This window comes from Cynocephalus volans, chromosome 1, assembly GCF_027409185.1.
Source record: "Cynocephalus volans isolate mCynVol1 chromosome 1, mCynVol1.pri, whole genome shotgun sequence".
Lineage (NCBI taxonomy): Eukaryota > Metazoa > Chordata > Mammalia > Dermoptera > Cynocephalidae > Cynocephalus > Cynocephalus volans.
In genome coordinates, this window is record NC_084460.1 from 160,335,320 (window position 1) to 160,358,414 (window position 23,095).

The 23,095-nt window shown below is 32.6% G+C and overlaps 1 protein-coding gene across 1 annotated transcript in view; it reads right to left on the bottom strand.

The window, feature by feature from the left end:
- ROBO2 (roundabout guidance receptor 2) overlaps nt 1-23,095 on the bottom strand; it is a 600,911-nt gene that overhangs the window by 86,787 nt on the left and 491,029 nt on the right. Inside the window, exons 14-17 of the mRNA XM_063077978.1 lie at nt 21,167-21,288; nt 13,654-13,885; nt 10,771-10,895; nt 8,355-8,526 (exon numbers count right to left, since the gene is read on the bottom strand). Of these exons, the coding sequence (XP_062934048.1) occupies nt 8,355-8,526; nt 10,771-10,895; nt 13,654-13,885; nt 21,167-21,288 (651 nt within the window). The remainder of the gene's footprint in view (nt 1-8,354; nt 8,527-10,770; nt 10,896-13,653; nt 13,886-21,166; nt 21,289-23,095) is intronic.

Below are 23,095 nucleotides of genomic sequence, written 5' to 3' on the forward strand. Positions count from 1 at the left end.
TAACTTGAAAATCCACTTGAAAGTTGAATATAAAAGACAACTTTAAAATTAATTTTAAGGTCTCCATAACTAAGACATACATTTAAATCTGGACAAAAATTATTTTAGAAGTGGTCATATTTTGAAAATTTAGACCTCTCAGAGTTAATTAAAAATGTATCAATCACATTTTAAACAGGTTTTTAACTCATGGAATCATTATATCACTGAAAAGCAAAGATTTACGTGTTTATTTAACTGACTAAAAAATTTAGACACCGGGAATTAAGGGATTTCTAATGTCAATATTATACCTAGTTAGTGACTAATCACAAAGTTTCAAAAGGTAAATTGTAAGCAATATGTAAATGGCACATTCAGTGTATCCCATCAAAGGAATGTGTGGGATTTTCATTGTTTTAGTTAGCATGGCACTGTAATATATCAGAAAGGGCATAGTGTTTGAAATCCTGGATTTGAATACCATTTCTGGTATCTAGCTAAGTAAGCAGTAAGCTTACATAGGGCACTTAATCTTGTTGAGCCCCTGTTTCAGTTAGTTGGCAACAGTACTATCTACTTCATATATTTTGAGAGGATTAATTTAGGTGATGTATATAAAGAGGTTAATAGGCACACAATAGTTTTTGATTCAAAATTATAACCCAAATAAGGATAAAGATTACTTTAAGAACCTCTCAGCTAACTTGAGGGAAATGAGTGGTAAATGATCTAGATTTGAGAATCCTGCAAACCACAAGTGACTTGTTCACCACACTGTTTCTCCTTTCTAGGGCAGAAAATTAGCCTACATTTCCCAGCATCCCTTGCGGTTGAGTGCAACAAAGTGATGAGTATTAGCCAATAGTACGTAGGCGCAAGTGATGCACACTACCTCCGGGCCTGACCCATAACGCTGCTCTGACAATACTTGACACAATTCCTCTTTCCTCATCTGTTGACAGAAGTAGTGGATCAGTAGAGCTGTCTGGCAAGATCCAGTGTTCCTGAATGACTATATAGAATAGAAACCCCATTTCTCATTCTGCTGACCCATATTAAACTAGGCTATTAATAAGAAATTTTTATTTTGTTAAGCCAATCAACATGCAGGCTTACTTATTATAGCTGCTAGCATTTCTTTGGATATAGTTATATTCCATTCCTGAAAGGTATTTTGTATTAAATTCCAGATTTAAAAATCACCTTCACTTATGTAGCAAATCTGGTTTATTTTCTCAATATGTCTACTCTTAATTATTATACATGTAAACACAGTCAAAACTGTATTTAAAATGAGATCATATTTTCAATATGAGATATATACCTATCTGGTGATTTTCTTAGCTATTAGTTTCTCAAAAGGAAACAAGCACTTTATAGAACAAATAGAAAAAAATGTTCTTCATTTTTGTAAAGGGTCTATAAAATATCATATTTAGTATGGTGCAATATTTAAATAACGCAAGGTATATTACTATTTTTTATGCTGCTGATATTTTTTGAAACAATGCTGTCAGATGGACTAATTAGAGCACAGACAAGGGATATGTTTGACCTGTAATGCTCTATCGTTCTTAAAGACAAAAAATATAATGAAATATAATGTCTTCCTCCCATTGGAGAGTAATGAAGAACAAAACTAATTTGTTGGACTAAAAATTAATTAGACACATCAGATTCGATTGTACCTATTACTGTGAAAGTTTGCAGCTGTTCCACATATTACCAACTATGCAACATAAGCATAAAAAGGCCAAATGATTAGAGAAAAACAGCTATATTATTAAGCAAGATTAATGAAAATTTTAAGTCAATGTAAATTTGTTATATGACATACTATTTGATGCTTATATATGTGAATGTAATTGGTTGCATTTTTGTGTCTGTAGGTGCAACAATATAGAATTGTGGACACTTGGATGTAAGAGTCACCTCACTTTCGGAGACTGCAGAGAAAAGAACAACACTAATTTTAAGCCTGTGTAAGTCTTTGAGTTATATTATTACAATATTTTAATTAATGGTCCCTTATGGAACTTTCTGGGATAAAGACTAAACTGAGAGGGAATAGATGAAACAGTACATGGTCTAGCATAAGACAAATCTAAAATCATGAACCATAAATTACATCAAATGCCAATACATGATTTAATTAAAGCAAAGGGGAAATGAGATCGAGCTTGAGTCACTTCAAGTACTGTTTCCAGTACTGAATGGACAATAGAAGAAGCATAAAACGAAACAGAAGAGAGATTAGCCATTGCTAAATCACTTTTCAACTAAAGAATAACAGTTGTGTAGATAAGGTTATCAGACAAGATGTTAAGGTAGATATGCATGGGTAATTAAAGAGACAATTAGAAGGCTTCTCCGTACAACAGTAGATATTAAAAAGAAATGACTCTCTAAAGGACAAATATCCTTTTCTGGGTTGAAATGTGCTTACTTGTATGTGCGTGTGCTCATTTCAAGGGCTACAGTTCTATTTTTTATGATTACATCTTGAGTACAACATATCCTAACTACATGAATAGGAGGTAGAAATATCATTTACCAGAATAGTTTTTATTTTGTAGAAAAATTTGAAAAACATTTGTATGATATACCAAACAATAAATTTAAAAACACTCATCATCTATTTGAAGAATGATAGAAGAGTTAAGTAAAACTTTCTAATTTTATTTAAAATAATCTAAATTAGCTTTATTATTTTAAGTTACTGTATGATTATTCATCACATAACTGTGATTCTCATACATGAGCTTGGTTATAATGTATGTTTGCAATTTTTTACTTGCCTCTAAGTGCAATAAATCCCCTCAAAATTGTGAGGACAATAGATAGTCACTAGGAACAAGGAAAGAAAAAAAAGAAGGAAAAAACTTTCCTTTGTTTGGGAAATAATAGGAAAAGAAAACATGAAACTAAAAATGTAGTTATATGGCAATCTTACTTATCTTTGAGTTAGAACAATTATATTCAGTAGATCCATTTCATATATATGCTGCATAGACAGTAAAAAACAAAGTTCTGTTTACTTATCTAGGGGCTGTAATGAAAAATTATACCTTTATACATGATTTTTAAGTGAAAAATTAATGGCTCATTTCTAAATACACAAATGAAACACACACACACACACACACACACACACACACACACACACACACCCCTGTTAAATCCTTTTGGGTGTACCTGTACTTCTTATTCCAATTTATTTAAGAAAATCTCAGAAGGGCAAGATTGTAGGTTTCCCTCAGGTTAAGAAATTAATTCAGTCTGAATGACTAATTAAGAAAGGGGAGGCAATTTAAAGAAAAGTTAATACGTTAACTTTTTCTCCTCATTGCCTTTAATATATAAAAGAAAGAAAACCTGGAGAATCTGAAAAATTCAAACACAATGACTGATGTTAAATCTGTCCATATGTGATAAATACTTTGTAATAGAAATAATTATCCAGAACCTGTCAATATACTTTCTATACATCATTTCAGAAAATACAAAATAATGGGAATGACTTGTATCAAACTATGAACAGATATTTTAAGAATATGTAAACTCTGAGAAAAATATTTTTCAAAACTTAAAAGCACTGCCAAACTAATAAAAGCAGGAAGTACTGAAAGGGATGTGCCTCTTGAAGGAAAGGGAGCTCTACTAAGGGAAATATGCATTTATGAGGCTTTTTTCCTTTAAAGATCAATTCAATCTGCTCAGTGTGAGGCAGCTAAGACTCAAGTTGAAAACTTTAATCTTATTTATATGGGGTGGCAGAAGATAGAGTTCAGGTCTGCTGGAGTGACTAAAAACTAATGTAAAAGAGGGAGCCAGTGGAGAGTGATGTTTCCAAATCTGCACATAATCTCTCCTTAAATCCTAAGTGAACTCTAAACCATGCATGCAGAAAGAAGACCGTAAGTATCTGGTGAAAAGCAAAAGAAGGCTGGAAGGCTAAGCAGAGGTTTCAGCTCATGTCCACTGCAGAGAAGACTGTGATTGAAGTTTAAATTTTTTAGGGGACCAGATAAACATATTAAGCTTATCACTGAAACTCCAGGAGGGCCATGCCTTAGAAATAAAAGTTAAACTGAGGTTTTGCCTTAAGAATAAAGGCAAAACATAAACAATCCCATACTAACAAAATGTAAAAACCAAGACACCACAAGATCAAAGGTAATCAGCAGTAATGTAACTGCCTGCTAAAACAAAAACCAGTACTCTTCATAAGATCACAAAATGTTATGGTATGTCATCTGCAATGTCTAGTATACAGTAAAAAAATTACTAGGTATGCAAAAATTAACCAAAAAACAATAACAAACTGGAAAAATATGACCCAAGGTCAGCAGAAAAAATAATCAATAAAAATAGACTATGAGATAACATAGATGTTGAAACTAGGAGAAAAAAATTTTAAAGCACCTATATTTCAATGTGTTTAAGGACTTAAAATTAATGTGGTCCTAATGAACAGATAAACCATGCAAACACTTATAAGATGGTGTGGCTATACTAATATCAGACTAAGTAAATTTTAGCACAAAAAACCTTAGTAGGAAATAAAGAGGGACATTTAATAATGATAAAGGGAAAAGTTCATTAAAAAATATAGCAATCTTAAAATGAATTCATTTAAAATACAGTAAAAAAAAACACTTAAAATGAAAACTTATAGAGTGAAAGGAGAAATACACAAATCCATAATTATACTGCAGTCCTCCCTTATCCACTATCTATGAGGCCATAGATAATACCAAACCCTATATAAAGTATGTTTTTTCCTATGCATACATGCCTATAAAAAAGTTTAATTTAAAAATTAGACACAGTAAGGGATTAACAATGATAATAATAAAATAAGACAACTGTAACAATATATTGTAATAAGGGTTATGAGAATGTGTTCTCTCCCACTCTCTCTCAAAATATCTTATTTTATGTAGTATTTTCAGACCATAGTTGACCTCAGGAAACTGAAACTGAAAGTGAAACCACAGTTAGGGGGGAGGCTAATGTAATAGATTTCTAGACTCTTTTTACTTTGTAATTGAAAGAAGAAATAGAAAACCAGCAAGGATCTGAATAGTACTACTAACTAATTTGACCTGACATTTATCAAACATTCCAACCCCAAACTGAAAAATGCACATACTTTTCAATTTCATGAGAAACATTTACTAAAACCAAATGCTGGGACATGAAGTAAGACTCCATATGTAAAAGACTGAATTCACACAAGGTACATTCTCTGATCACAGTGGAATTAGATTAGAAACCAGTAACAAACAAGATATCTGGAAAAATCCCTAAACATTTGGAAATTATATAATACACTTTAAATAACTTCTGTGAAAAATAGAAATTCTTAAGAAAAACATAAAATATTTTCTGCTCCATTTTAAATGGAAACATAACACATCAAAATTTGTAAGATTCAGCTGAAAAAGTGCTTAGAGAAAAATATAAAACCTTAAAATATTCATATCAGAAAAAAAGGTCCAAAATCATTGATTTAAGAAGGAAAATAAAAGTAAGTATAATAATAAATAGCAGAGATCAGTAAGAAAACTAATAATGCCAAAAGTTTTTCCTTTGAAAAGAGAAAAAATGATAAATCCTTATTAAGACTGATTAAAATAGGAGAAAGAGGGTAAACAATTACAGAGACAGACAAAGGTGGGAACAAATAAAAAGGAAGAGACAGAGTGTATGTAAATTCCTAGTAAGAATAAAAGAGGTGAAATGACTATACATCGTGCAGACATTACAATGATAATGAGAAAATATTATAAAATACTACATGCTTAATAAATTCAATAACTTAGATGGATTAGACAAATTTACCACAACTAACACAAGAAGAAATAAAAATTCTGAATACACTTAAATTCATAATAAAAATTTAAAAATCCACAAAGAAAACTGTAGGCATAGATATCATCACTGAATTCTGGAAAATATTTAAGGAAGAGATGATACCAACCTACAAAAATTCCTACAGAATATAGAGAAGGGAACAATACTTCCCAACCCAATTTAGAAAACCAGCTGCCGTGATTCCAAATCTTGACAAAAGACATTTGTAGAAAAGAAAACTATTAAACAATATCCTTTATGAACTTCAATGCAAAATTCTTTACTAAATGTTAGCAGTTCAGATCCAGTAACATCTGCAAAATGGATAATATGTCATGACCAAGTAAGATTTACGTATGATTTACCTGGTCATGACATATAGAACAAGGTTGATTTACCTTTGAAAAAACATTAATAGAACTCACTATATTAACACAAACAAAGAGAAAGAAAACATAATTGCCTGAGTGCACTCAGGAAAAGCATTTCACAACTATTGTAATGAATAGGTGAATTTAGTAAGGTCACAAGTTACAAAGGCAATATAAAAAAATAAATTTGTATGTAATTTTAGAAAGGAAAGAAAATTTTTAAATTCGTGTATAATAGTATAAAAAGCATCAAATACTTAAAAAATAAAACGTGTAAGACCATACACTGAAACTACAATACATTGTTACAAAAAAGAAAAGAAGACTTAAATAATGGAGAAGTGTATCAGATTCCTGGAGAGAACTACTCAGTATTAAAATGTTACTGTACCCAAGTTGATGAATAGATTCACTGCATTTTCAACCATAATTCCAACATATTTTTGTAGAAACTGACAACCTGATTGAAACAGTATATGGAAAAGCAGAAAGTCTATAATAGTCAAAACAATTTTGCAGATGAAAATGATGGAGTATTCATATTACCTGATTTTAAGACTTACTATCAACTATAGTAATCACGATAGTGTGGCATGGCATATGGACAGACATACAAACAAATGGAAGAAGAGAGGGAAACCAAGAATGGATCCACCTATATGTGGTTAACTGGGGAAAGGAAAAAGTCTTTTCAAGGAAAGTTGTCCACACAATTTGATGTACCTATAGAAATAAATAACCCTCGATCCCTGAACCACATGCAATTATCTTAAGATGAATTATAGATCTAAGCATAAAAGCTAAAATCATAAAGCTTTTAGAAGAAAATATAAGAAAATATCCTCACTATCTAGAGGGAGGCCACAATTTCTTAAAAAGCTCTAAATATGAAAGAAATGTTTGATGAATTATACTTAATTAAAATAAAATTTGTTTCTTCATCAAACAACACTATTAAGAAAATGAACAGAAAACCCGTGCACTAGGAGAAAATATTTCCAATCAATATATATGACAAAGAACTTGTATCTAGGATGTATAAATAATTCTTTCTAATCAGTAATAAGAGACAACCCAATTTTAAAAAGACAAAGATGTGGCCAATTCACAAAAGAAAATATGCAGATGGCCATAAACATCCGTAAAGTTGCTCAACATCACTAGTCGTGAAAGAAAATGCAAGTTAAAATCACAATGACGTACTGTTTCACACTCACTAATATGGTTAAAATTACAGACTGGCAACATCAAATGTCATTTTTTTTTGCTGGTGGGAGTATAAAATTATACAACAATTTTAAAATTGTTTAGTAGTTTCTTATAAAGTCAAACTATACAACCCTATTACTCAGAAATTCCACTCCTAGGTATTTCTCCAAAAGAAATGAAAGCATGTGTTCCTCAAAGGATTTAGACAGGAATGTCCGTGCTCTCAAGAGAAAAGCAGATAAACAAAATATGAGATATTCATACAATTAAATACTGCTTAGAAATAAAACATATGAATTGCATAACACATACTTATACATGGGTGAATCTCAGAAACTTTATACTTCGTGAAAGTAACCAGGCCCAAAATAACATATTCTGTATGATTACACTTATACACATTTCAAAAATAGGCAAACATAATCCATGGTGACAAGGAACAATTTTATGCAATGATGATAGTACATTTTATATGAATTTCTTTCTCTGGATAGTATATTTGGATTACAAAATTTCTTTTGGCCTGTTTCTGGTTAATTTTGACATTTTTCTGGCCAAGTTGCAACATATATATATATATATATATTTGAAACATAACACATTCTCTTCAGTAACTATCTCATTTTCTGTTATATTTCAAAGGCACCAAAACTGTTAATGAAACTATTGATTCAAAATGATTTTCAGACAACCTTTCAGCATTTAAATTCATAGTAACTGCAATTTTAAGAAGATTGTGGAACTCTTAAGATCACTAGCAATTGTACCAAGCATTTCTGTAAGAAACCCTTGTCAGTTAACCCATTTGCTTATACAGCGCGTATATGCTATTACTGATAAGTGCATATCCACTGTCAGAATGCGTATTCAAAAAAATAAACTTGTTGTCAGCTGGCTGATTCTAAAACACAGACCAAATAAACTGATACTCACCGATTATTATTGGCTGTGGCTCGCTTTTTACTCCAACCCCTGCACTGGTACTAGCTGCAACCTCTATCCGGTACTGAATACCTGGGAATAATCCACCAATTATTACAGACCGAATGGCTGCATCCACCGTTTTGTTGATATGGAATCGTGTTTCATTTCCCAGACACCAGATCTACAGAAATGGAAAGTGAATAACAAGTGGAAATGAAATGATGTTTTCTGGTAATTAGACTATTATAATTGATCAGATATTTTTAGTAGTGACCAATCTATTTTGTAAGCTTAAAGAAGTATTTGTCAATGACTCTGCAGTTTATTTATATGTGTGTATGTGCATATTAAAGGAAGAACAATAAGGGAAACTATCATTTATATGTTAGTATCAGCACAAACTGCTCATAATGAGTAATTTAGAAAGCATAATGACTCCCTTAACACCTCTGGAAAGTGCTTCTTGTTTGCAAATGGCATTTTGGTATGGATTAAAACTCATAATTTCTCTGCTTAATTTATCAAAATTTAGTCTCCATATAATTTATTAAAAATATGATGATTATGAATCATAATATCTAAGGTATATTGGTGTACATCTAAGTAATTTATATTTCATTTAAGAAAATATTAACTGACAGAAGTAGTTAACAGGATTAATTGACCTAAGTTATAGGTATCAACTGAAATGAAATTAAAGCCAATAATCACATTGACAGTAATAAATCTTAATATCGATCAAAACATGTCTACAAACACATATGCATGCATGAGAACAAAATGTTGGAGTCTTTAGTCAATGATGTTAGGGAAGCTTGGCTTTTACTTGAAGTAGGAATCAAATTTTAGGGCATGCTTTTTTCTGGGATATGAAAATCTGTTACTGTAAAATGTGTTACAAGAAGAATTCCATTGTGTATCCATATTCATATTTATATTACATAGTATTTCATAATCTACATGTAGACACATTTGTAGGAGCACATATGGTTTGTTTCTGAAACAGGTAAGCTCCTGAAACATTTTTAGTAAAATAATTCCTCTGAATCACGTGTTTCTTTTATTTACATATTGACATCTGTGTTCCTGATGTTTAGCCCTCACCTAAATACACATTTTGCTACAAAAATATGACAGATATCTAATGAGTGAGAAATTTTGCAACTTATGAAAAAATTCATTATGTTGTAAAAAAATATATATTTAACTAAATGGAAGTTCAGGATATTTAGTTCCAGATTGTACAAAAGTATATGCCTAACCTCCTTAAAACGCATACACACATACACACAATAGTGGACAATTCTTTATTGTTAAAACAATGTCCTAATGTTTGTAAAACCTTAGAATCTATATAATTATGCTATTGTAGAAGCATTATTCTTGTATTTCTTATGCATGTTTCTTTGTAACATGATGGGAATAGTCATAAAATAAATGCTTATACATTTAGTTCATCCATTTGCTTTAGTAAGTCGACCTTTAATAAAATTCTATTAAAAATGTATTATATTTTTAGAGATAAAATTTAATCTGCAAAGTTTTGAGTGAAATTACTCAGCTTAATTTTACATACCACTATGAATTTCTGAGGTGAGGTGGGATGTCTTATTCTCTGCCATTAAATCTATCTAGTATGTTAATTTCAGAATTCTAGAAATATTTATTAATAGCAAAAAATCACAGTTTTGAATTTTTACAAAATTTAATGAAGTGCTTTACACTCGTGTGGTCTAAGTTCGTCACATTTAAAGGGAATCTTATTTTGAAAATTCAGACATATTCTGTGTCTTAAATATCCAATGATGGTGATGAAACATAGCTATGTACTGCTTTCAAAGAGCAACAAATTCTCCAGTTGAAAAATGAGACAATCAACTGTTTTTTGTAAGTCATTTTGTTCAAAATTTCTTGCTGTATGGCTGCCTTTTTTTCAAGTGAAATATTTTACAAAACCTAAACAAATGAATAAAAGCAGCATTTAAGAGTGAGAGTTTGTGCTTCCCACCTGCTATCTCCACCCCAGATCACCCCACCTCTCTAAACTCCTGAGAGCGTCCTTTTTTTCTGAGAAAATAATTTTAAAATGGCTGCCCTAAAGCCTCTTACACAGAATTCTAATAACAAACATAAAAGCAGTTTCTGAGATGAGTGCTTTACTACTTACTCCATAACCCATTTCTCTAAATCCATGAGGTTCTCGAATCACACTGTACAGAAAAAGACTCCACTGTTGTGGTTTGATTGCCCAACTTAGTCTGTGTGATCCATGACCTTGAAGTTAGGTTCTAATCCCCTGTGCAATTGTTTCATTCCCTGTCACACAAAAACTAAGAGAACCTTTAGAGATATGCCTCATTCATATGACACTGGGAGTTCTCCAGGAACCTTAATCTGTGAGCCTTCCTGTTCACCCAGGCCCTACCTTATATTCTTGGATAATTCCATTCTGGTGATCTGGAGGAGGTGGATCCCAGGAAACACTAATACTTGTGCTATTGTGGCTTCCGACCATCATCACAGTGACAGACTGTGGAGGGGCACTTGGGGCTGCAGAAAAAGTTATTAGAATAAACACAAACTGTAAGTCTTGGTATGCATTAATGGTGCTTACAGAATACGAATATAAATGCATGAGGTTCTGGCTTACAGTAGTTCTGAATCTGCATATAGTGTTCAACGGTGACAATTGTTTTGAGAAACATCCTTCAAATATAATAGATTTAAAGCAAATGCAACAGCTGTGGTAATAGGCACTCAATAATAAACTTAACAGCTAACATTCTAAAGAGTGTTTTCTATATTCCTGGAACTTAGCTAAGTGTCAGGTTTAATTCTCACAGTAACCTTGGGAAGTAGAAACCAGTCTTATCTCAGTTCTACAGATGAGGAAACAGAAGGCTACTGTAAAGGACTTATCTAAGTCAAACAGCAAGTCAGAATTTGAACCTGGGTATGCCTGATTCCAGTTTCAACTCTAATAGGCTGTCCTTCTGAAAAAATCTCACCACTATCAAAAAATATTCTGAGAAGATGTATTCTAAAATGTTCGTTGTTATTTCTGAATGGTGGCTTTATTGACAGCCATTTTTGTACTGCTTTAGTTTGTGTTCACTAAGTCAAAACAGAAGCATAGCTATAAATTTTGCCAACACAGAAAAATATCCTTTTCTCTTCATGCTGGGAAAAAATAATTGACTGTTATAAATTGACCCATAACTTAAGATTTAAAACTTACTTTATATGGATGGGCAAGGGACTCTGAAAATAAAAATGAAAACAGTTCATGTTGGGTCAAATGTGAATTAGACAGATTTTGATTTCCTACAATAATTCTCTTCCTTTATAGTTTCTCCTATAACTAATTACAACCATGCTGAGAATAGATGAGTGGGGAGCAATTCCTGATTTTAGGCTGCAGCATTGCCCATTCCATGCATCTGAGAGCTAAGAAATACTCATTTTGCAAGAAACAAACAAACAAACAAAAAAAAACTCACCTATTCTCAGTGAGTCTTGGAATTAAAAGCAAAGGAAGGAAAATGAAAATCAGAGTACTACATATAATCCTCCTTGACAGTTAAAAAAAATCAAAACATTTTGTGATATTAAAGGATTTTTATATAAAGCCATCAATACTTTACACAGTTTAGTAAATAGTAAATAACTCTACACAGTTTAGTCCATTGAAAATATCCTAAATATCCTAAAAGACAGGGATAAGATCTCCCACGTTTGGTAAATTTGTCATGATGTATTTCATTGAGGCATGGCCATATCTGCATTGAGATACAGGACACACAGATACATGTTAACACAATACTGTTCTTTACTATTTGTCTATGTGACAATATTGCTCCAAAATATGGCACGATGACATAAATCCAACCACTTGTCTACCAGCCTCATAGTTATTAGGTAGACTGCATTGAAAAATAACACTTTTGAAACTGGTTTCTTATTCGCCTGGCTGCTGGCTTCACGAGAACACCTTGCCTGCCTCCTGACAGGTCAATTATTCCAGTGCTCAGCTTCATTCTACAAATGTGAAAAAACCCAAATCACCACTCATCGTTCTCAGACATAGCCCAGCTGAGTTCCATTTGTTACCTTTACAAGGCCACAGAAATCAGAGATGAATGTATACTGAATGGTGATAAATATCTAATCCAGAGGAAAAGTGTAACTGCAGTGAAATTAATTTCTGGAAGTAGGCTTCAAACATAGCATTCTGGTTTAAAGTTGCCCACCCCACTCATTAGAACTACAAATTTGCAACATAGTGTGAAATATAATCGTGGATAAAGGTACTATAATCACATATTAGTAATTTTTTCTTGTCTTTACATATTCTAAAAGTAAGTTAATGATGGCTTTAAAAACATGCCATGTTAATGCATCACCCTGTAAAACAATGTGAAGACAACATTTTTGCTGTGTTGAGTATTATGAGAAACGTATAACTTACAAGCTCTTTGGTCAAATATGAACATCTATATGTTAGCATGTGCAACCTTTATACATTTTCTTAAGCCTCCTCTTATATCATTTTGTATGAAATATGTTTAGATTAAAGGCTTTTTACAGGAGTTGTGCACATAAAATTAGGAGGAAGGTAGAAAGGGGGGATTTATTTCATTTGGCATCTCATTTTTTACTTTGATGGCAGCATTTATTACAAGCCTCTGGTATAGTGAAGGAGATATTAGTAAATGGACTGGCTGAAACCTACATTAATCTCACGTCCATCACAGACTGACTTTAAAGTATCTCTAGGTAAGAAAAGTTCCAAAGCGGGGAAAGGGAGGTAACTTCACTAAGAAGAAAGCTACTGAAAACATGCAAGTGGCCTTTCAAATTACAAATTATGGGTTAGACTAGCGGCACCCACAGGGAAAAGAGGGTTATAAAATAAAATGTCACACTTTACTATACCAAAAAAAGAGTAGTCATAATGAACAGCCTGTATTCTTGTGTTTCCAGCTGCTTGTCTTATAATGAAACCAAATGAGCTAAATCTACACAAAAATATGGGAATACATTATAATCAAATTCAAGTATACTGAAAAACATAATATTTGGGGCAAATGTTTACTTCAGAAAAATTCAAATGACTTCAGTGTCATTCTGTTTTTAGTTGTCAGATTCTATGGAATTCTCAGAATAAAAGGAGAAAATCACATTTCTTGGATTCACTTTTAGATGATCTCTTTCTACTCTTCTAAGGCAGATGATGAACTTGAACCAGAACAGAAGTTGGTTTAATGATGGTATAAGTTTGGCTGAGGTTAGAAACCTGAATACTGACCTTCTTCAGTAGTACGAACTGTTTTAGATTCACTATCCATTCCTTGGAACTCATTAAAGTATGGTCGAACTTTAATTTCATAAGTCACCCCCTTTTTCAGATTGACTAAGACAGCACTTCGCTCATTCGGGACTTTAGCATCTAAATTCTGCCATGAAGATGTTGCCGGTAAGCCTGATGTCTGACGATACATCACTCGGTATCCTTGAATAAACTGGGGCTGGCGGTCAACCTGAAAAACATAGCAAAGGGCATTTGCAACTAACGGGAAGTATTGCAGACATCACAATGGATCCACACTCTTTTCTCTTGTCCTTATTACCGTCCTTATAACTATCATCTGTGTGACAGCCTGGCTTTCTAACCCATCTCCCTGCTTCTAATAAAGTCTTCCAATTCCAAGTTCGTATTGCTCCTAAGACAATTTCCAAAATGAAGAGTGGAGCAACTCTCTCCCCTTTTTAAAATACTTCACAGTATCTAAGATAATTAATTCAAATACATAATTAATTTATTTTATATGTAATTAATTCAGATTCCTTGGATTAGCGCAAAGGCCTGTCAAGGACCAGACTTGCAAATTTTTCTATCTTCATTTCTCATCTGCTTGCCCTTCCCCTGCATTCAACAATTCCCATTCCTGTGGTTTCACGTGTAATGTGCCATTTGTCAGGAATTTCCATTCTCATCTCTTGTCCATTCACAAATACCTTCACTCACTCAAAACATACTTCTTGAGTTCCTATTCATAGGTGCCAGGAATTCTGCTAAGCTCGGGGGATAACATGGACAATGAAGGTAGAGTCAGTCCCTGACCTCATGGTGCTTGGAGTTCAGGTGGAAGGTGGGTGTTATCTAATAATCACCCAAACAATGGTCAAGCTACAACTATAACAAATAAACACAACCAAATGTTGTGAATGAGATGTATCAGGACCTAAGAAAGCCTGTAGTGGAGAGAAAGCTGACTGAGTGAGAAAGGAGAGACAGAAATTCCCCCAAAGATCTGCAAAACAAGTAGAATTTATCTGGGGGGAATAGAGTGGGGACTGCATGTATAAAATCCCCTGGCTGGAGAAAGCACATGAGAGAGATTAAAGTTATGAAGCTAAAGCATCTGTTTTGAATGCATATGAAAGCTTATACCCATTTCCAAATACTAATGAAAGACTTTTTAGTAATTTACCAACTTCTGACTCCTTCAATAGTCCCACTCTTGACATAATGTGGCAACTTTCTCGATCCCTTCAATTGAAGTACAGAAGATAAGCAGCTGTTTTTAATAACAATCTGAGATTTTGAATGTGAAAACTCATATCAAATAGAACTTTAAAAAAAATTTTTGTTTACTCTTACAATAAGTACATGAAAATCAAATACAAATAAATACGCAATAAAAAACACAACATTGTTCTTTTTATACATTTATTAAACAATCTTTACTGGGTTTTTTTTTATCCTCAGGGAGAAAAAGACTTTCAACTTTTTAAACATTTTTATAATGTCTTGCCATGTTTCTGGAGACACTTGGTTTTAACATAAATGATCACAGCACCTTCTCAAATTAATATCCCATATCATAGTTTAATAGCCATATTCTAAGAAACCTTAAACTTGACATATTTCACTGTCAAATAAAGTGTAAAGATTAATGCAGAAGAAATGGAATAATCTCATTTCAGGAAGGTTGTGGAGAGAGAGGAAATAGAGAAGTTGATGATGGAGATGTTATTTATTTCAGCTTTTTAAAATGTTCATTATCCAATTGTCAGCCTATTATTTAAAAAAGGTATTCCTTCATCTATTAACTTCTGAAATTTCTTCTTTCATTACATTGTTTTATTTATTTTTTCAGTGAAGGCAGCACATCAATGAATATTAGCTTAAAATATTTGCTTAAAAAAGTTAAAAATGCAGTACCTCAATCAAAATTACAATGGAACAAAAGGACACTTTTCTATGCTTAGAATGTCCAAGCTAGAAAATTCCATGAAGTTGGTGGGCATGGGTGTGTGTATGTTTCTGTATAGAGCTAATTCCGATTTCCCAGATGAGTTGCAACAAGTACAGATCCCGTCACTCACTTGACAGCTCTCTAACTCTCAAAGATTTTCTGGAATTAGTGCTGCACTTGTATGAGGTTATATCAAGAAAAAGGGAGCCCAGGTGTGTCATGGAAACTTATGATCTTTGAGTCCTCATCCAAGCTACCAGTTTGTGTTTGTACCAACTGACATATTTTCTGAAAAGCAGGAGTTGTTATGACATTGTAACACAAGGCAACCAAGAAGCAAAAGTTAAATTTATGAGATCCAAGGAGAGATGCCTTTCATCAAATCTGTCAATGTTCAAAAAAATCCTTGCAGCATATGTTAAAACAACATTAAGCCTGCATTTTATAAACTTCTCTGCGTTTGCTTTAAGTGAATTTATATACTGAAAGACATAACTCACAATAATAGCTTGTTAATACTGAAAGAAGCAAGCTGTGTTTTTAAGAAGAACATTAAGCAGCTGTTTCCAGATGAAGGGAGTCTGTAAATCAGGGTAAATTGGTTTTATCCATGTTTGGTTTTCATTAATTAATTGTTTTAGGGACTTTATGAAGCTAATGTTTACTACACAACATGGCCTTGCTTATTTCGGAGTACACCATGTTCAACCAGTATATAGCAATGGCCTACTTAATAACTAGTTTATCTTGGTTTGGGGGCAGTTATAATGCATTTTTTTAGAAGGAAATTTGTTGTTGCAGGTGGAAACAAAAATGTCTACACTAACTTTTGCAGTTCATCTTGACAGATGGTCATTTTCAAGTTAAACCATGCACTTATTACTAGTTTTATTAAAAACATTCTGACTAGAAGAAGGAAGATTTTCTTTTAGAGTTGATTACAATCAGAATCTGGTCACAAATCCATGGGTTTGTATAATTTAAAAAATTAGTATTTTCTGAAACATTAATATAAACGCGTTGTCATAAAAGAAAAACTAAATGATGAGAGGGACTTCAGACTTCCAGTAATATGTCTCAGTTTGAATTAGAGCTCAGCCTCTTAAACTTTTTGAGGCTCAGTTTCCTTAATTTTCTCAAATAATACCCATATCTTAGGGGCACAGAAATAACCAAATGACTAATGTAAGTGAAAGCACTTTGCAAGCTTTAGAGATGCCCAATGATAAAGCATTATTGTTAAGGAAGGGACATACTAAAAAAAAAGGCCCGTATGTGGCTCTCAAATCAGCATTTTCATTAAACTGTTTAAGTGAGATGCTTAATATCTACCTTTTCAATTTAAAAACTGAAACAAAAAATCTCCATCTAAACTGAATATCGAAAGTGAATTTTCTTTGGTGGGCTTAGCTGCTAAATGACTGATCTGGTTTTTGCTGAGTTCTGATATTCTAGTTTTCCGAAATACTCTTTGCAGCTACAGTGGAGTGATGTTTAATTGGCAAAGGTTATGTGATTCTTTTTGCCCTTGAACAAAATAGAAACAAAAACAAAAAATAACACTAGAATAATCATTTTTTTAGTAAGTCACATATTGCAATTTTCCTTTGTGGAACAGCAATTTTCTTACCATTTTTGCCTACACTCACTATAAGAGTAGTCATTTTTTAAAAGTAGCCATTGCTAACTATTGTTGCTTCTAGTTTGGTTTTGGCACGGTGGATGAGGGAGAGTGGGGCGGGGGGGTGGTCTTTCTAGTACAAATGTCATATGCCTTTGGTAATTGAATCCTGCTGATTTTCGGTAACCACCCTAGCTGGCCCCAAAGGTAAACACATGAGCTGGGGAATATAGTTCTCCCTTAAACCCCAACACATCTGCAACTCAAATGCTAACAATGTGATAATTTCAATAACTTATACATTTAGCAAGTTGAAAATATTACACGAACATCAATTTCTTTGGCAACCAGCCCCACCCCCAGACGAACTTTATTTCACTAACTTTACCTCTCTCAAATACATACTTATCTCATGTGTAACTACAAACTCATGGGGAATAACACCCTGTGATATTAATTAAATTCCTTCTTTTTTCAAAGAATAAAACATAAAAATGCATGAAAGCAACTAGTTTGATCATTGAACAGGCAGTTATTGAAAGGGTATTTCATTATAGACACTCTGCTCTGGAAAAACAGAAATGAAAGAAACGGACCCTAGGCTTACGAAAGTTACAGCTCATGAGGGAGATAGATGTGCAAACTAGTAATGACAAGCTTCTTGGGATACAGAGATGAATATGACAAGGTCCCTCTCCTGGAAGAACTCCCAGTCTATTGACATGTAATTTTGTTTTAATTTGATTTACTCTTTTAAACTTACTGACTTTTAAAGAGATTAACTTCATAAACATAATGACTGTGATTCTTAGCAAAATAATTTCCACAGTTAGAAGCAGCATAAAAGAAGCCCTTTCAAAACTCCCAACAGAGCAGACTTTCAACTGAGAATGTGGAAAAATCTGCTATTAAAAATACAACTGTTTCCTTGGTTTTGTTAGTTTCACATCTAGTCAAAGCTACATAAAGATAGAAGTGGTGGAAGAAGCGTGGCAGATAATACCCTTTACTATGCCATTAGAAAAAAGACGAGGTAATTATGTTCCCTTCATGGGAATAGATAAATGAAAACCATTATAGGCACAAAATAGAATGTCTTTGCAAAATTATATCAAAAATGGAATTAGAAACACTGTAATTCTAAGTAATCATAATTAATCTAACAATATTATAAAGTTACTCTTATTTTTGTTAAAATAGTACCTAATTTTCACTTCTAGGCCAAAACTGTAACTGATCCTGCAGTCTGGTTTAAGAAATAACAAAATGTACCACCTAGGATCATTCCTCTAGATGCCACATTTAAAAGCTATTCCTTTCAATTAAATATTTACCTACAGGGTTTTTTTTTTTGGTAGTGGATGTTTAAGTGAGGGAGAAAAAAAGCATATTTAAAGTCAGGTAATTATAATCCTGTCTTTACCTATAAGTAGACATAGGATATCAGGAATATTATTCAGCCTGTCTGCATTGGTTTCCTTTTATAAAAGTGTAGAATTGGAGTAAATGAACTTAAGTGTTATTTTAGGTTCTCCTGTTCTAGGACGATAATTCCTTCATATTTCCCCTTATAGAAGTAGATGAAGGATAATGTGCTTGAAGATAGAGTTAAACACTTCTTCTTCTTTTGAAGTTTTTGTATACAGTGTGCACATACAACTGTTAAGGCATTTATCCATGCCATGAAGAATTACTATGTCTCTCTCAACTAGATATTTGTCTCTTTATAAAGCATTCCCCCACATCCAGAACATAATTGTTTATCAAAAAATGCTTGTTGAACTGGATTTGTTCAATGGAATTATTATTGACAAAACTTGGGAATAATTCTCTTCATTGTGTTTTGTACCTAAAATTTAAATTACTCAAGAAATGATGAATAATAACCAGTTTTCCTTTCTCAAACTTCGTTGTCGAGGGAGTTGATGGAAATAGTGAGATAGTTGTTTCCCTAAAGAAATGAACTCCAAGGGATGAAAAATTAAAATTTTTGACTATTATCCTTCTTTAACTTAAATAACAGCAAAATAACAACAAGAAGAGAGACATAATTATAAATACATTCTAAATAAATATTGTAATTAAAGTGAAAATTTTTTTAGCTATCCCTAACTCAAATGTCCATTACTTATACAAGTTCTGCCACATAGAGTGCTTCAAGAAGAGATGTGCTCTTCTATCATCCTTATATATTTCCTTATATAATATATATTCCTCCTGGAATTTTGTAAGTTGTAATGGAAACAGCTTGGGCAGAAATAAGCTGGCACTAACTGTGTTAGGCACAGAGAAGAACAATTTCTGGGTCCTCTCGAATCATTGACATAAACACACACACACACACACACACAAGTATTATTAATATTCTCTAGTATGACTAAATGCCTATTTTCATACTATTTGTTCTTTTCACTGCAGTGACTACCATCTGATCAAAACATTCGGCATTTTGAAATAATAAAGTATTAGGTCACACATTGAATAATGCATGACATTTGAACATTCTTACGTCATATTAAAATAGCAATTTATTTCTTAAAGTCCACTAACTTTTGACTACGTATGTCAAATTATTAATATTATAGACATGTTTTGATGCTGTCGTATAAAATTCAGGTAAAAGAATGTAAAGATGGTTGATTTAAATTCAGAAGATAACTTTATTAAAATTAAAATCTTTTGGGGTTCAAATGTCATTATCAAGAAAGTAAATTTTTAAAAATCCCAAAGACTAGGAGAAAATATTTGAAAGTCATAAATCTGAAAAGAGACTTGAATCCAGAATATACAAAGAACTCTTTTAAATCTATAATAAGAATACAAATAACCTAATTTAAAAATTGACAAAGAAAAATCAACAAAGAATTTGAAAATATTTCTCTAAGGAGATATGTATATAAATGCCCAATAAGCACATCAAAATGATGAACATAATTGGTCTTAAAGAAATGCAAATCAAAACCACAATGAAATACTGCTTCATATACATTAAAATGGCTGTACTCAAAAAGATAGACTATAACAATTGTTGGCAAGAATGTGAGAGAAATTGGCAAGGATTTGGGAGAAACTAGAATGTTGAAACATTGTTGGTGGGAAAAGAAAATGGTGCAACCACTTTGTAAAACATTTGGGCAGTTCATTAAAATGTTAACAAAGAGTTATCATATTATCCAATAATTCCTAGGTGTATTTCAAGCAAAATGGAAACATATGTCCCTATAAAGACTTGTACACAAATGTTGGTGGCAGCATTATTCATGAGAACCACAAGTGGAAAAAACTCAAAGGTCCACCAACTGAACTGAACAGATAAACAGAATGTGGTATACCCAGACAATGGAATACAACACAACAATGAAAGGAACAGAAGTACTAATGCATGCTACAACGTGGATGAACTTCAAACATTATGCTGAGTGAAAGAAGCCAGATGCAAAAGGCCACATATTGCATGATTTCATTCCTATAACCAGAGTAACCAAATATATAGCAATAGAGAGTAGATTAGTGGTTGCACAGGGCTAAAGTAGGAGAAATGAGGGAGTGACTGTTATTGGGCATAGGATTTCATTTTGGGATGATGAAATGTTCTAAAACTAGGTTTTGGTGATGATTTCACAACTCAGTAAATATTTTAAAAATATTGAGTTGCAAACCTTAATTATGATATGTTAATTATATCTCAATAATTTTTTAGAAAATTCAGAAGACAGAACATGTCATATTTGTAGTTCAATCAACACATTTTTACTGTATTACTTAATTTACTCTTTTATTTGTTGAATATTTTCCTTTATTGTCATTGATTACACCTTAATTTTAAATGGTGAGGTTTTACTTTTTTTTTCTGCTTTGTTTATTGCATTTTTCTTTTTTGTTCATTTTCTTTAAAGGAATTAAAGAGACTACCATTAATATAGCCTTTGAAAACTTACCGTCCATGTGACCTGGACAGTGGTGGGAGTCAATGCGACTGGAGTATGAAGACGAACAATGACATCTCCTAGTTCCTTCTGTACTTGTCTGTGGTCCACTCCTTGTGCTGGTGGGCTGATATCTGCAGTTAGATAAGATAATCACTCCCAATTTTTAAACATGCTAGTAAAATTTCCATTTATTTTGTTAGCCAAAATTATGCTATTAAAAATAATAACAGAAGAAAAAGTAAAACTCTTCTGTAACAAAAATAATTTAAGCATATATATATATATATTTGATATATATGTATATATATATCACATATGTATGTCACATTTAAAGGATATATATATATATATATATATATATCACAATGGTAGAACATAATTTGAGAGATATTTGAAATAAAAATAATAAAAGAGTGATCACAATCCGTTATCTCCATTCAAATACAGGTATATTGTTGTGGGAGATCATTTATTTTCTTATTAAGGGATAAAATGTGTGCTCTAAGCCTTCTCTAGAGATCAGCTTTATGTAGTTGGTATATTGAAGGATTCTCCCCAAGCAGTAAGTTGGGACCTATCAGAAAACTGCAGTTTAGGAATTTGATGAATCCCTGGTCCCAATTATCAGGTTGTGTTTTCTTCCTCCTTGACCTAGTTCAATCTGAAGCATGAAGGGGAGAGTAATCAGGGCCAGGGGAAGTGAATTATATAATTAAGGTAAATGGCGGGGGGGGGGGGGGGGGAGGAAAGAGCTCCTCAAATTCACAAAAAATACTTTTGACACACAAGTTTAGAACACTGATAACATGCTCTGAAGTAACACATTTTGAGCAGTACTGTAATATCTGACAAGAGGTTGGGCAGCTGCTTTTGGGGAGAGAGAGGGGGAGGGGACAGGAGGAAGAATGGGGATGTTCAGAATGATAGACTCTCAGTCATATATTGTTAATGCCTCCTTATTCACCCTTTCCCTGAATACCACTCTACTGCCCCATACAATGCATTATATTTTATGTGTCCATTAAGAGAAAAATGATAAATTATAGACATCTAAGTTCATCACTTGATTCAAACACTGGATTTCACACATACTCAGATCAACTTCTTTAACTGTGCACTTTAACTTGAAATTCTTTCTCTAACTATTTTATTTAAGGAAGTAAGTCCAATTTAAAGTGATTTATTTTCTTAAACTTGTTTTTGCCTATTTTTCTCAGGCCACAATGCAATACTCTTGCAAAATGATTTTTAAGTGCATATCTCAGCTATAACAAATTTGGTGCAGTAACATAAAATGGGACATAAATAATTGGGAACCATTCTTCGGTGATTTTTTTTTTCCAGTTCCACTTTTTTCATCCTTAACGTAAACTACAAAGTGAAGCTTTACTTGATTCAGAAAAAAAAGTCCCTTTATGTGAATAATACTAACCTTTGCTGCTATATGTATGATCTGCTGTGATGTTGATAGTACCAGTATTTGCAACATTAATGAAATACAAGATTTACTTGATTCTATTGTATTAAAAATCTTTGAAAAATAAGAGCTCACAGAGTAAAGTGCTCCTTGAGAAGTGTCTTACAGAATAGCTGCTGAAAGTTTGGTATCAGAAAAATGATCCTAACGTTTAGACACAAAACATGAATTTTCCTATTAAGTATCTGTTAAGAAAACATAAGTCTTTTGCTGTATATAGTCTCTCAACTGGAACAAGCCAGATCACAAACAATTTTTCATTAATCTCTTTTGACCTTTTCACCAAGAGTTATTTTATGGGTCAAGATTTAGTGGCTGGCAAAATTATTTAACAATCAAGAAGGTCTGATGGATTTAATCACACTAAAATTCCTCCCATTCGGTATCTATCTGCATTGCACAGGTATAAATGATCCAGGGACAATAATTTATTGACTTAAAATTGTACACAGCTTCCATTT